Source organism: Eleutherodactylus coqui, chromosome 12, assembly GCF_035609145.1.
Source record: "Eleutherodactylus coqui strain aEleCoq1 chromosome 12, aEleCoq1.hap1, whole genome shotgun sequence".
In the NCBI taxonomy this organism is placed as follows: domain Eukaryota; kingdom Metazoa; phylum Chordata; class Amphibia; order Anura; family Eleutherodactylidae; genus Eleutherodactylus; species Eleutherodactylus coqui.
The window spans coordinates 58,393,504-58,406,781 of NC_089848.1; the positions used below are offsets into that span (position 1 = coordinate 58,393,504).

At 42.9% G+C, this 13,278-nt stretch overlaps 1 protein-coding gene across 1 annotated transcript in view; it reads right to left on the reverse strand.

Annotated features, from left to right (window-relative positions):
* RFTN1 (raftlin, lipid raft linker 1) overlaps window positions 1-13,278 on the reverse strand; it is a 327,454-nt gene that overhangs the window by 267,244 nt on the left and 46,932 nt on the right. Inside the window, exon 2 of the mRNA XM_066585331.1 lies at window positions 4,744-4,899. Coding sequence (XP_066441428.1) covers window positions 4,744-4,888 — 145 coding nt within the window. The 5' untranslated portion in view covers window positions 4,889-4,899. The remainder of the gene's footprint in view (window positions 1-4,743; window positions 4,900-13,278) is intronic.

Sequence of the window (13,278 nt, forward strand, 5' to 3'; positions counted from 1 at the left end):
GGTGTTCTGCTCTGTCATGGGATCAACAGAATGCCAGAGCCGGCCAATGATGGAAACAAGCAGCAACATGCGCCTAACATCCAACCTGCTCTCCCGAATTTTCCAGTAAGAAATAGTGCAGAACGCCGTACTATTTCATCTGAAATTTTATGCCATATCTGCGCCATAGACTCTGAATGGAGCCTCGAATGCAGATGTGAACCTAACCTTATGCTGCTCAGGTCTTGGTGCCAGATACCACAGGACTTCTTCAAACTCTTGTAGAGTTTGTGTTTTGATGGTTCGGAGTTGCTTTGGCAACACGATGGGGACTTACGCGATACAAGTTGTGGCTGACCGGTGTATACCCAGGAATCAGGGTTGACCAGAGAGCTGATAGGCGCTGATCTTATGTGAGTCAGTGACCTGCATGGGGGTCACTAACCAGCAGGCAAGACTGAGAATGAATCCGGCCTGTCGTAATTAGCATTCTGAAGACATTACCCAGCTCCTATAAAATGGTACGAAACATGATATTGTAATTTACTATTCTCAGCACACCACTAAAGTAACTAAGGTCATTTCCTGCACAAGAAACAAAGTAGGATATTTGCTGTATTGCCTACGTGAGTCATTGGACAAACCAGTTATGCCATGCACCGCACTTATTACACTAATGGCCATGAGGATCACAGTATGTCAAATAAAGACAAACAAAAAAAACCAAAGTTGTTGGCAATGGAAAAAATGCTGCACTGTCAAGACACAGAACACAATGTTACTGATCCCAGATGCCTCTGATGTCTGCGGACTTGGGAATGAAAAGAAAGAAATGTACAAATCATAAAACGAAGCCTCTATTCATTCTGAAATTCATTGTTAAAAGCAGACACGCAAACCAGGCTCTACACCAAAGTACAGAACACAAGGCTATAAGATGCAGCAAGTACATCTACGACAAGACTAATTTACTGTACTACCACCAAATGCGTTCACCGCTACTGTAAATGTACGGCTGCACTTCTTTATCAGCCCAATTATGGGCTAATTATGGTACCGTAAATCGGAAAGGAGTACTTTGTATTTGTTTATCGTGTTGACCAAGAGTTCTTCAAGTAGAGTGTCAACTGCTTTTCTAAAGGGGTTTTCCGGTTTTATGTAAAAAGCTTAAAAGGGGTTGTGCCAATCGCTTTGGCAATGTAGGCTCGGGGCAATCAGTTGATCGCCTAGATCTCAACCCCGATCCTCCAACATACAGATGATTTTACCAGGAAATGCCGGACCTGCCTGCAGGGGAAGTATAGTGTTGCAGGATAGCTACTCACATGAATGGAAGTCCTGTAATACCAGTACAGCAGAAGGTCCACCAGAAATGATGGTGGCTCTTACTAAGCTGCTCTCCATCCTGAGACATGCAGGAGGACTCAAGAAAAGGAACCGCTAACGCTGTAATAGGGCATATGAATAGGGGATGCCACCGTGGCACAACGCTTTTAAACAATGTGTAATAAAAAGATATGCCGTTGTCTAACATCTAGCGATCACTCAAGATGCAATGGTCTCGGGATACAGTATTTTTTAACATGTAATGGTTTTTCCAGGGCTGTTCGATCTGGAGTGTCTGTGAAATTCTATATGAATCCAGTTTCAGGTTCTGTGGCGCGTAAGGTTTGATGAAAAATTCAGGCAATCAGTATAGATATTTCACTGGTGAAGCCCCTGTATTACTGAAGTTCATGCACTGATTGGCTGTCTAGCTGCACCGCTCTATAATCCAGTGCAGTACTTCATGCCCGGTACTGCACCTTACATGTGCAGTACCAGACATTGTCCCAGCGATGATTGCTTCTGTGCTTTTACACAAGAACAATCATTGCTGAATGAATGGAGGCAGAACGGACTAGGGATCAAGCAATTGTTCATAGATGAACTGCTCCTTGTTCACACAGGCAGATAGCCGTTCCTTTTTTATGAATGCATTAACTCAATAATGAACAATTAGGGAACTAATTATCGTTCGCCGCTCATTCTGTGCATGCCCTTACACTGAGCAATCTTCAGATTCTTGCTGGATCGGGGCAATCCAAGCGATTGTCGGCCCGTGTATTTGGGCCCTTCTTGTTTCTGGTGCACTGTGTACTGTACAGTCCCTGAAGAAGCTCCTGTACCCACCACAGTAAGTGATTTACAGCTTCCACCAGCTCTTTTTGACTTTATATGTAAGGACTTTGAATTAATATCTATTTTAGCTTTCCATAGACTTATGGCTTCAACCTACAATATTTTCAAGATACAATGATCATCCTGGAAGCAATTAATAATGTATGTTGAGGGACCGCAGTACTTTCTTTTCCAATTCCCCCTGAAGATTTCTGTTAGTGAATGAGAATATTGTTGTTTACATTCAGAAGTTGAAACCAATACATATCTTCTACTTCTCACTGCTGAGACACAATTGTATTAAGTCTAGGTACGCTCTCGCTCCTGTCCTGATTGTTTGCTACAATATACCGGGACTGCAGGCTGCTGACTTTACAAAGGATTGCCTGAACTGGAGAGAACTGTAAAATTCTAAGTCAAGCCCAAGATTAGCTTTCTGTGCTTTTCAGCTTCTAGATACAAATATTTCCATTCAACGATGCAAAGAGAAATCTTAAAAATGGTGAAGAATTGAAACAAACACAATGTAGATCAAAAATTTGTACTATTTTTCATTCGGTTTTATTTATATAGAGGTGGAAAGCTCTTCAGGGTTTCCAATCAAGGACAGAAACCAATGAAATTCTAATTCTCTGCCCTCCATTATTATAGTCTGTGTTTTCTTTTTAGAAGTTACTTTTTATAACTGTGTAACTACAAACATAATCATGAGTTTTAGTTGGCTTTTTTTTTGTTTTTCCTTTACGTGTGTTTGAAACATCTTCGTAGACTTCCCATGTTAGTTTATGACCATGCCTAAACCACTGAAGGGAAACCAATTTTTATAATGTACTGCAGTGTTTTCCTTCTGTGACATTGGGTTCAACATTAACGTCATCCTGGATGGAAATGGTTGTGAAAAATATCAATGTCTATGAGACATTGCATACTTGCTGTGCGCCGCCAATTGCAATGCACTATTTTGGCGTGTATGTATGTGTCTAGAGATGAGCGAGCATACTCGTCCGAGCTTGATGCTCGTTCGAGTATTAGGGTGCTCAAGATGCTCGTTACTCGAGACGAGCACCACGCGGTACGCGTCTCGATTAAACGAGCACTGACCATTGAATTCAATGGAGTCGGCAATACAGCCGGCTCCATTGAAAGCAATGGGCTGCCGGTGAGCGCGGGATGAATTTTCAGGAAGGGCTTAAAAATATAAGCCCCTACCTGAAAATCATCCTAAAATGTGTAAAAATAAAAAAAAATTTATACTCACCTTTCCGCTGCAGCCGGAGTTCAGCCGCGTCTGGCCGGCAGTTCTCCTGAACTGCTCTGAGTAGTATTCAGCAGCCGGGGATTTAAAATCCCCGCCTGCTGAATGAGCTGCCTCTAATTGGTCACAGCCTCACCAATCAGAGGCAGCTCTCACTCACACCCATTCATGAATGGGTGAGTGAGTGCTGCCTCTGATTGACAGCTGAGAGCTGCCCCTGATTGGTCCCTGCGCTGAGCCAATCAGAGGCAGCACTCACTCACCCATTCATGAATGGGTGTGAGTGAGAGCTGCCTCTGATTGGTGAGGCTGTGACCAATCAGAGGCAGCTCATTCAGCAGGCGGGGATTTTAAATCCCCGGCTGCTGAATACTACTCACAGCAGTTCAGGAGAACTGCCGGCCAGACGCGGCTGAACTCCGGCTGCAGCGGAAAGGGGAGTATAAATTTTTTTTTTTTTTAACTACACATTTTAGGATGATTTTCAGGTAAGGGCTTATATTTTTAAGCCCTTCCTGAAAATTCATCCCGCGCTCGCCGACAGCCCATTACTTTCAATGGAACCGCCTGTATTACCTGCTCCATTGAATTCAATGGGCTAACATCGTTCTTCTCTGCCACAGCTGTTACAGCTGTGGCAGAGGAGAAAGATCTTTATGCTGACAGTGCGGAGGGGGGGGGGTCTCACTCTTGCCACTATTGTGGCTTAATAGTGAGACTTCGGAGCCCGAAATGCAGCCCTGCATGTTGCTCCTCGCCTGCCCTATCCATTTCTGTGTTTTTTACATGACTTTGGTGATTTGCTAAGATTTTCACAAATGAAAACCTTAGCAGAGCACCAGTCATATACAAAAATGCTCGAGTCGCCCATTGACTTCAATGGGGTTCGTTACTCGAAACGAACTCTCGAGCATCACTGAAAGTTCGACTCGAGTAACGAGCACTCGAGCATTTTGGTGCTCGCTCATCTCTATATGTGTCTGTCTACGCCCGAAGCAGAGGCTCAGAGACATATCATAGATCATGGCATTTATGCCTTCACATGGGAGCAGGTTGTGTATTAACACATAGATTATATTTCATAGAAGACATAGTGGGATTCACTGAAGCATGGAAGGTCCTGAAGAGAAAACCTTTCTATACTTTAAAAGACCTGCAACAGGGAGCGTCACACCAGGGAAGATGTTGGTAATGTTTCATTTCACATTTTTCGAATATAATAATTATTTTTACTCAGTACCGATACAGATTTTTCCAGATGTTTAGTTCAAGTGAATGTATAAAAGTAGACCTATGCAAGACACAGGAATTAAATGAAAAAAAAATAAAAAAGAAGATCGCCAGTTTACCTTGTGCGATTGTTGTAAAATCCACATAACGGTATTCATAAGATACATCGATCTTGGTTTCAACATGCGGTCGCTTCAGTGTTGAATATATGTTTCCAGGTCTTTTCTCATCAAATTTCTCAAACTTGTTTAATCCACAGCCCATTGTAACAGGTGCTGAAAAGAGAAAGATTCCCAAATTAATCATAATAAAAACTGTTTACTTAATTATGATTTACATTAGAATTAAATTAGATATTCTTCCTGCCCACTTGGTCACAACCACAATTCGAATAGGAACTGAAAATGGAGTGGGAGCTGCAAGCAGCCCGATATGTCGCATAACCTAGCGAATGATGAGATAAACTGTTGCCAATGTAATACATGAATGGACATAGTCCAGCAAAGCTGAAGCTCTTCTCTGGCTCATGCAGGGTCTACCCCATCTGACATACGTATGACCTAGGGCTTCTTCACACGACCGTATTTGTCCATGTTTTTGCGTGCATAACATATACGCGTGCAATGCGCAGAGAAAACAACCCATTGATGTCAATGGATTCATTCCGACGAGCGTGATTTGCACACGCATTTTGTGCGCACCCAAAAAATAGGTGCCGTTTTATTTTTTTCAGTGCATTTTCATACCAAAGGCCCAATAGAGGTCTATGGTAAATCCGCAAATATGCGCTCAATAGGCACGCAAATGCTTAATACGCTGTGCAAAAACATCACATCTGGATCTCAACAGGCTAAATAGCCCTTTAATCCATGGAAGGAGTGTGTCGCACAGGCATGTGAACTGGCCCTGCGTGCGCAAAAAGTACAGCACTATGCACAGACACGCACGCAAATCCCCCCATTCTTGGCGTAGGTGGTATGTAGAATGTTGCACCGAGGTGAGCATATTTGCACATATGCTCATGTGAAGCCGCCCTTAATAGAGTTTCTAGATTGGGTCTGTCCTGACGGGACAACACCCTTAACCCCTTAATGACGCGGCTTTTTTTTTTCTTCCATTTTCATTTTTTCCTCCCTCCTTTTAAAAGATCATAACTTCTTTACTTATCCATCGACGTCGCTGTATGAGGGCTTGTTTTTTGCGGGACGAGTTGTATTTTTCAATGGTGCTATTAAACGTACCATGTAATCTACTGAAAAACTTTTACAAAATTCTAAGTGGAGTAAAATGAAAAATAAACGACATTCCGCCATTTTTCGCTGTGTTTTGTTTCTACGGCGCACAAACTGCAACCAAAATGACATGACTTTATTCTATGGGTCAGTACGATTACTACAATACCAAACTTGTATAGTTTTTTTGCTGTACTACTTGTATCTTTTTTCAAAGACATTTCATTTTTAAAACCATTTACTGCCGCCATCTTCTGCACGCAATAGCTTTTTTATTTTGCTGTCGATATACTTGTACGAGGGCTCGTTTTTTGCAGGACGTCCTCTAGTTTGTGTGGGTACCATTTTGAATAGTATGATTTTATGATTGTAATAAACAGCCGGAGCCCACGCTGTATGATGGGGAGGTCGCCCCGCTATCTCTCTTCATACATATCCAGACCCCACAGGATGTAACTGTACGTCCTATAGCAAGAAGGGGGTTAACCCTTTCCAATCCAATTTGTATCCTGGTTTTCCTAGGGAATTTACTCTTTTTCTGCTGTTATACAATGGGGTTATCTGCTGGCTAAAGCCAGTACTGCATGAGGTGACACGTTGGATAGGCTCCAACAGCAAAGAGGCTGGCAATATACAGTAAGAGAACCCCGACGGACGTCTTCCAACATCGGAGCTGTACATACTTAAATCATAATATCTTCAGAGGTCAGACAGTGGATTGGAAAGGGTTAAAGTCTCAGAAGACAGACAGGCATTTGTTGGGTCCCTTATATGCAATATAAAAGAACAAGGTAAGGATAACTTCACATGGGCGAGTGCGACATTGGGCCGTGAATTGCCATCCATGTGAAATCCCCAAAGATGCGAGGCATTTCACGTGAAAACAGCCTGGCATCACTTTGGGAGCCTCCGCCGCGGATGACAAGAGGTTCGCAGGGTTTGTTTTCAATGGGAAACATGGCATGGCATGCACTTTACACATGGTGTGATGCCGTCGCCGGCCCCAATGGAAACAATGGGTGGTGCGATGCGGGAGCACGCACAAGACAAGACATGCAGCGACTTGATTCCCACAAATCGCATCACGGTGCGATGTGGGGAGGGGGAACTGCTCATGTGTGCTCTCAGATGAATGGGGTTCACGATCTTGAGTGATTTTCTCGCCCGTGTGAAGCCTAGCACTTAATGCGGACTGAAAATATAAAAGAACAAACATCAGCCGGTACTTAGAGAGGAAAGATTTGGGGTTTGTAAAGGATTCTCAAGTTCAGTGTTTTAGAGTATTTTCACTTGCCGCCTAATCTCCTGCGGTGAGGGAACATCACCACCAATGCAGGACCACTCCAAAAAGGGAAACAATAATAATCCCATGGCCTTATTGTCATGCCAATAGGAATGTAATGTAATGTTTGTTACTGTAAACCACACCTAAAGGATCCCAGAAGTGAGAAGAAAAACATCATGGAAATGTAACAATATTTTCATTAACAAAGTTACAGTTTTATGGTGAAATAATTCATAATGAAGTGTTAAAAAAGAATGTAGCGATGGAGAACCCGTATGTCGGCATCGGTCGCAGCAAAAATACAACAGCCCCAGCTAATTATAAACAGCACGCAATCCACATGATGTGATTAATTGCTGTTCCAGATGCTTGAATTGTTTAGACTTCCCCTCAACGCCTACATAGGAGTTCACTGCAATAAAAATGTCTCTAATCTTTCTTACAAGACACATAATTCACCTAATAGCAACTTACCATGGAGTCAGCCATCTTGCCAGATGGACCAATACATTAGGCAGTCATTTAAAGGCTATGGGAACCTTTGTGCAGAAAAAGCAAATTATGAACTTTCCTGCCTTTTTGCATTGAGTTTTCCTTTTTGTGCATTTATAAAGCTTAATTCTTGATTTACAGGCTCTCCTATACTCAAATTTCTGGCCGAGGCGCTCCAAACATTGATCAGCTGGTCTCTCTCAGGAACATTTATAAGCTCGGCTTGGAAAACAATACAAGCATAGAAAGGATATTGAAATTTTTTAATGAAGACCAATTACAAAAGTCTTCATTTCCAAAAATAGGTTGATTAAAAAAAAAAAATTTGTACGAGGGTGTACATAGCTTCTAACTATGATATGAATCAGTAAGAATACTGTACCAATCATTATGGAACATTTTAGTCTGCATCATCATCAGGCATACTGGTCACTGCCTATAGAGATTGCAAAACCAGAGAGTCACTTCAAAAACATACTTGTAAGACCTACGGCAATTTAATACGCACTAGTGATACAAAGCAATCATCTCTTGCTTTCTGCTACCTAAGTGGGGATTACTAATCAATCCACTGTATAAGAAACAAGTTCCTTTAGTAGCAGAACCTCTGGTGATCAGTCTAGTACATGGAGCTTTTATTGCCTACATTTATTCTTCAAAGAGGAAATGTTTCCTCTCAGCAGTAGAGGGAATTTCCTTGTGCCATGGCCCCGGGTAATGCAGCATTTTCTATTTTTACCTATAGTTAAGTTTCTAAGAAAACCTATAGTTGGGGAATAAAGTCTCTAATGCCAAATCCTGCTGCAAGGTAGCTGCTAAGTACCTGGGCAGAAAGGTTAGTGGCAAATATTCAATAATTGCTATCAGAGCTTCTACAAGATAGAAGACATCTCTATTTTCTATAGAAACCTATCAATCCAGTGTAGTCATACGTAACAATTACAATGAAAAAGTTCTTTAACCCCTTAGTGACCAAGCCTGTTTGTGCCTTAATGACCAAACCAAATTTTCGAAATCTGACAGGTCACTTTAAAGGCCCATTTACACGGGACGAATGTCAGGCAAATGATGCCCGACACTCGTCCCTGTGTTTTCTCGCTCCCGTGCTCCTGCACGAGCGCTAGCAGAGCTGGCTGGTTCACAGAGCGGCCAGCAGAGGGGCGCGGCAGTGCAGGAGATTCTCTCCTCTCGCTCCCCCTCCCCGCTCCATTAAGATAACACAGCCGTTATTTAAACTACTAAACAGACGTTATTTAAACTGAACGATGAGCTCATCACTCATCATTAATGCAGCACAAAAAAACAGCGATCAGCCCATCGTTCAGTTTGAATAGCGGCCGTTCAGTAGTGAACAGCCGCTGTGCTATCTCAATGGAGAGGGGCGGGGGAGCAAGAGGAGAGAGATCTCCTGCACTGCCCCGCCCCCTTGCTGGCCGCTCCGTGAACCAGCCAGCTCTGCTAGCTCCCGCGCAGGAGCATGGGAGCGAGGAAACACAGGGACGAGTGTCGGGCATCGTTTGCCCAACATTCGTCCTGTGTAAATGGACCTTAACATAGAATAACTCTGTTAAGGTTTTGCATATTCCAGTGATTCTGACATAGTTTTTTGCCACATATTGTACTGCGGTGGACATCACAGAGGCCTTAGGTGAGTAGTTTCATCTCCCCTCACAGATCAGATCTGTGGGGAGAGATGAAATGTTAACTTTTTAGACTTTTTTTAAACTTTCACGTGATCACCATTATCCGTTAAATAACGACGATCATGTGACCAGGAACTACACACCACGGCCCCCGGTGAGGGCTCCAAGCTGTCAGCTACCTCCGGTAGCCCAACACAGGGAGTTGTCACACTCTCCGATCCCGCAGCTTTATTCTATAGGGCCTGTAGAATAAAGCCCAGACACCCAGAACGTGAAAATACATGAGAGATTGTCACTAAGGGGTAATTCCCTTTAAGATTATATAATAGGCAACATTTTGCCAAAGTTTTTGAAAATTGAAAAGCAAATTTCAAATTTTACAAGAAATCTACAGCAAAAACATTTCAAAGTTGCAACACAACCAGATGCAAAACACAACCAGTACTATTCTGAAATCCTACCTTCAACTTGAAGCATGTAATTTCCCCCAAATGCAGTAAAATAGATAATCTCATGTTGAAACAATAGGCAATTTGTCATTGGCAGTATTTTTGTACAGAAAGCCAGAATTACAATCAACGGGTACGGTTTTCAATGTGTTTGTGAGATGGAGAATACTCTTCCAAGTAGAAATTCGAAAACTAAACAACTCATTGGAAGACTTGGGAAGAGTGCAAACCCAATATCATTGCCGATGGCCGAGCAGAACACAATATAAAGCGGCCTACGTGCTTATGACTAGCAGCTCGGTCTGTCAGGCAGGGTACCTGTCAGAGACGGCAGCAGCAGGTTAGAGACGAGAGAAGAAAGGAAAAGGGAGGGAGAGTAATTTCAGTTGGGAACATTGTAATTTGCTGTAGCTGAAAAATCAGTGAAACTGCTAAAATAATCACAGCTAGAGTCGACTCTGCATGTTCTCTTGGTTTTAGTATTTTCAGCGAAAAAAGAGAAGCCATTGTGGAAGCAGAGATCTTGTCCTTCCAGATAAGCATTTCAAATGAAGATGCATGAGGTGCTTAATAAACGCCATGACAATGGCGAGCCAATATTGTGTAGTACATTCATTTCATGTCTATAGCCATAATCCGATAAGATGTGTGCCTGCTGCATTCACCAAGGAAGAGGTGGTCAGGCCCGGATTTACATATTACTATCCAAAGCCTTAAACTTTCTTGCTAAGGAAAACTAAATCTTCAGCATGCCTATCATTACACAATGGCAAATAATCATCCTGGACTAATGTAATACGTAAAACAGACAGCAATTCATTGGCTTTACTAAACACTCGTGTTACAAAAATAGCAGGTTTTCTCCTCTTCTTGACATGACTGGAAGGATTTGCCTAAGCTCTATACTTTCTTCATTGTCCATTTCCTTTCTTAGTAGATGTATCATCAGTAGAGATGAGCAAGCATACTCGCTAAAGGCAATTACTCGAGCGAGCATTGTCCTTAGCGAGTACCTGCCCGCTCAGAAGAAAAGATTCGGGTGCCGAGAGAGATCTCTCTCTCCCTCTCTTCCCCCCGCTCACTCCTGCAACTCACCACTCACCCGCGCCCGAATCTTTTCTTCCGAGCGGGCAGGTACTCGCTAAGAACAATACTCGCTCAAGTAATTGCCCTTACTATCTATCCTGTGGATAGGTGATGAAAGTTGGGTTTTCATAAACCCATTAAACCTTATTGTTCCGAATTCTGCTTTAGGGCAATTTAAATGGAATCTGTCGCTTCTGGTGAGCCCAATAAACTAACAAATTCTGAGCTCCAAGGTGTAATTTTTATACTTACATTCCAACCCTGTACCCTCGCTGTGCGCCCATAAACCGGATACTCATTGGCTAGTCCTCTTCATTATGTGCACATGCAGTAAAGAAAAGGGGTGGGAAAGTAGGTATAAAAATGACTTCTACTATTCACTTGTTACTTGTTACTTAAAAAGACCCATTTACACGCTCCAATTATCGCTCAAAAATTTGTTCGAGCGATGGCATGTGAGCGATAATCATTGTGTGTAAACGCTGCCATCGTTCACACTTCAGGTGAATGATGATTTTAAGGTGAACTTAAAATCCATCATTCAGCTGGAGAGAGATAACAGGAACCTCACGCTGTGTTCTGCACGGGAGTCGGAGATTACAATGTATTCTGCCGACAGCCCGTGCGAGAACAATGGAGCTGTGTGCAGAGCTCAAACCACATGCTGTGCTCTGCAAAGACCTCCTGGAGCCCTTTTTTACACGCAAATGAAGCTGGTAAAGTGTTAATGAACTTTAGGGTCTATTAACACTTCTTGCAAAATGATCGCTAAAACTGTCAATGTTTCAAATCGTTTGAAAGATTGTCTTTGTGTGTAAATGAGCCATAAATCTATCGGAATTACTGAAGGAGATAAGATTCTTTCAGAAAACACCTTTGATTACTTAAAAGATCCCTTGCAGACATCAGTAGCACCCATGCTCTCTCATTCGCTGTATTACTAATATGCATGGTAACATCACTGAGTGGTCATCTTGTTAGTTCAGCCAATGTCCACCTGGCCCATTAGAGGATATGGATGCCTAACAAGTAGTCGCTCGAATCTGAAAGGGTTTATCTGAATGGGTAACTGCTGTGGCCACTACTGGAAGAAGTGACAGGTCAAGGGACAAGCATGGTGGATCTCCAAGAGACTGAACAGAACTCCAAGAGACTAGGCAAACGTCAGATTTTGCTATTAACCCAGAATGTTTCCTTAAAGATGTTCTGTTTTGGGACGTTTGCACAAGATTATATGCAGTAGTCACCTGCGCGAATGGGTGCGTCACTGCTGCTGCCGCGTAAATAGATTTTTCGCCAGAGAGGTAACGCTAAAGCAGTGGCCAATTTACTGGTTCTTTTGTTACTTTATATCATTTTCTCCCTTTAGGCCGCCTGCACACGGGCGGAAATCCCGCCGCGGGATTTCCGCCACTGAAAGCCTGCATAGGAGTGCATTACAATACGCACTCCTATGCAGACGGCCGCGGTTTGGCCGCGCAAAATGTCGCGCGGCAAACAAACCGCGGCATGTCCTATTTTTGTGCGGGGCTCGCAGAGCCTCGCACAGATACGTCACTCACTCAGCCGCCGGCTCCGATCTGCGCATGCGCCGACTGCCCGGCAGCCGGCACATGAAAGAGCCGGGGCCGCCGGGTGCGGATGAGTACGCGCTCGTCTCTGCAGGCGCTCGGGTCGGGTCCCGCAGCAAGAATTCTCGCCGCCGGATCCGACCCGCTCGTCTGCAGGCGGCCTAACCCGTATTTTTAACAACCCCCTTCAAAATTGTAATGCAACTTTCAAAAAAAAAAAAAAAATATATATAAATATAATATTTATAAAAAAGTATTCTAGTTTACCACAACACAATGAAACAATGTATAAGTCCACCATTCACTTCCAAGCATTTTCTTTCTGCTATACATTGCCTATCGCTACAGATCTATGCCCTGAACAAAAACAACAATGGTTAGCAGTTGAGCTAGGATGAGAATCTATGTACCATTTCATAAGGGATTTCTTTCTTTCCCATAAATGATCTCTAGCATCTTCTATGCCAAGTTCTTTAACCACTTTGGTTTTCTCTCTACACCCATTCCCTCAGCTCTATTATCACATCATTTGGCGCAGAACGCCTATTTATTGTGAACTCCCAGTTCTTATATGTCAGAAGTTCGAGTACAGCTTGGGTGTGCACGCTCTTTAGCTGTTGCCATACCAAGGATGATAGGGTGGCCAACTCCTTACTTGATGATGTACTATGGAAACAAACAGATCATTTCATCTTGTATACTGATGCTTTAATATTTAGGAAGAATACTGTTATTTTGCCAAATGAAGCAAAATAAGATTTTAAGAAACTATCAGCAGATTTGGCTTCAGTATTATCTCTACACCGATGACCCCAAATTATATACCTTTTCTTGTTACTACACAACAGTTGTGTTTGTCCACGTTCTCCAACAATCACGTCTTATCTCCATCTGAA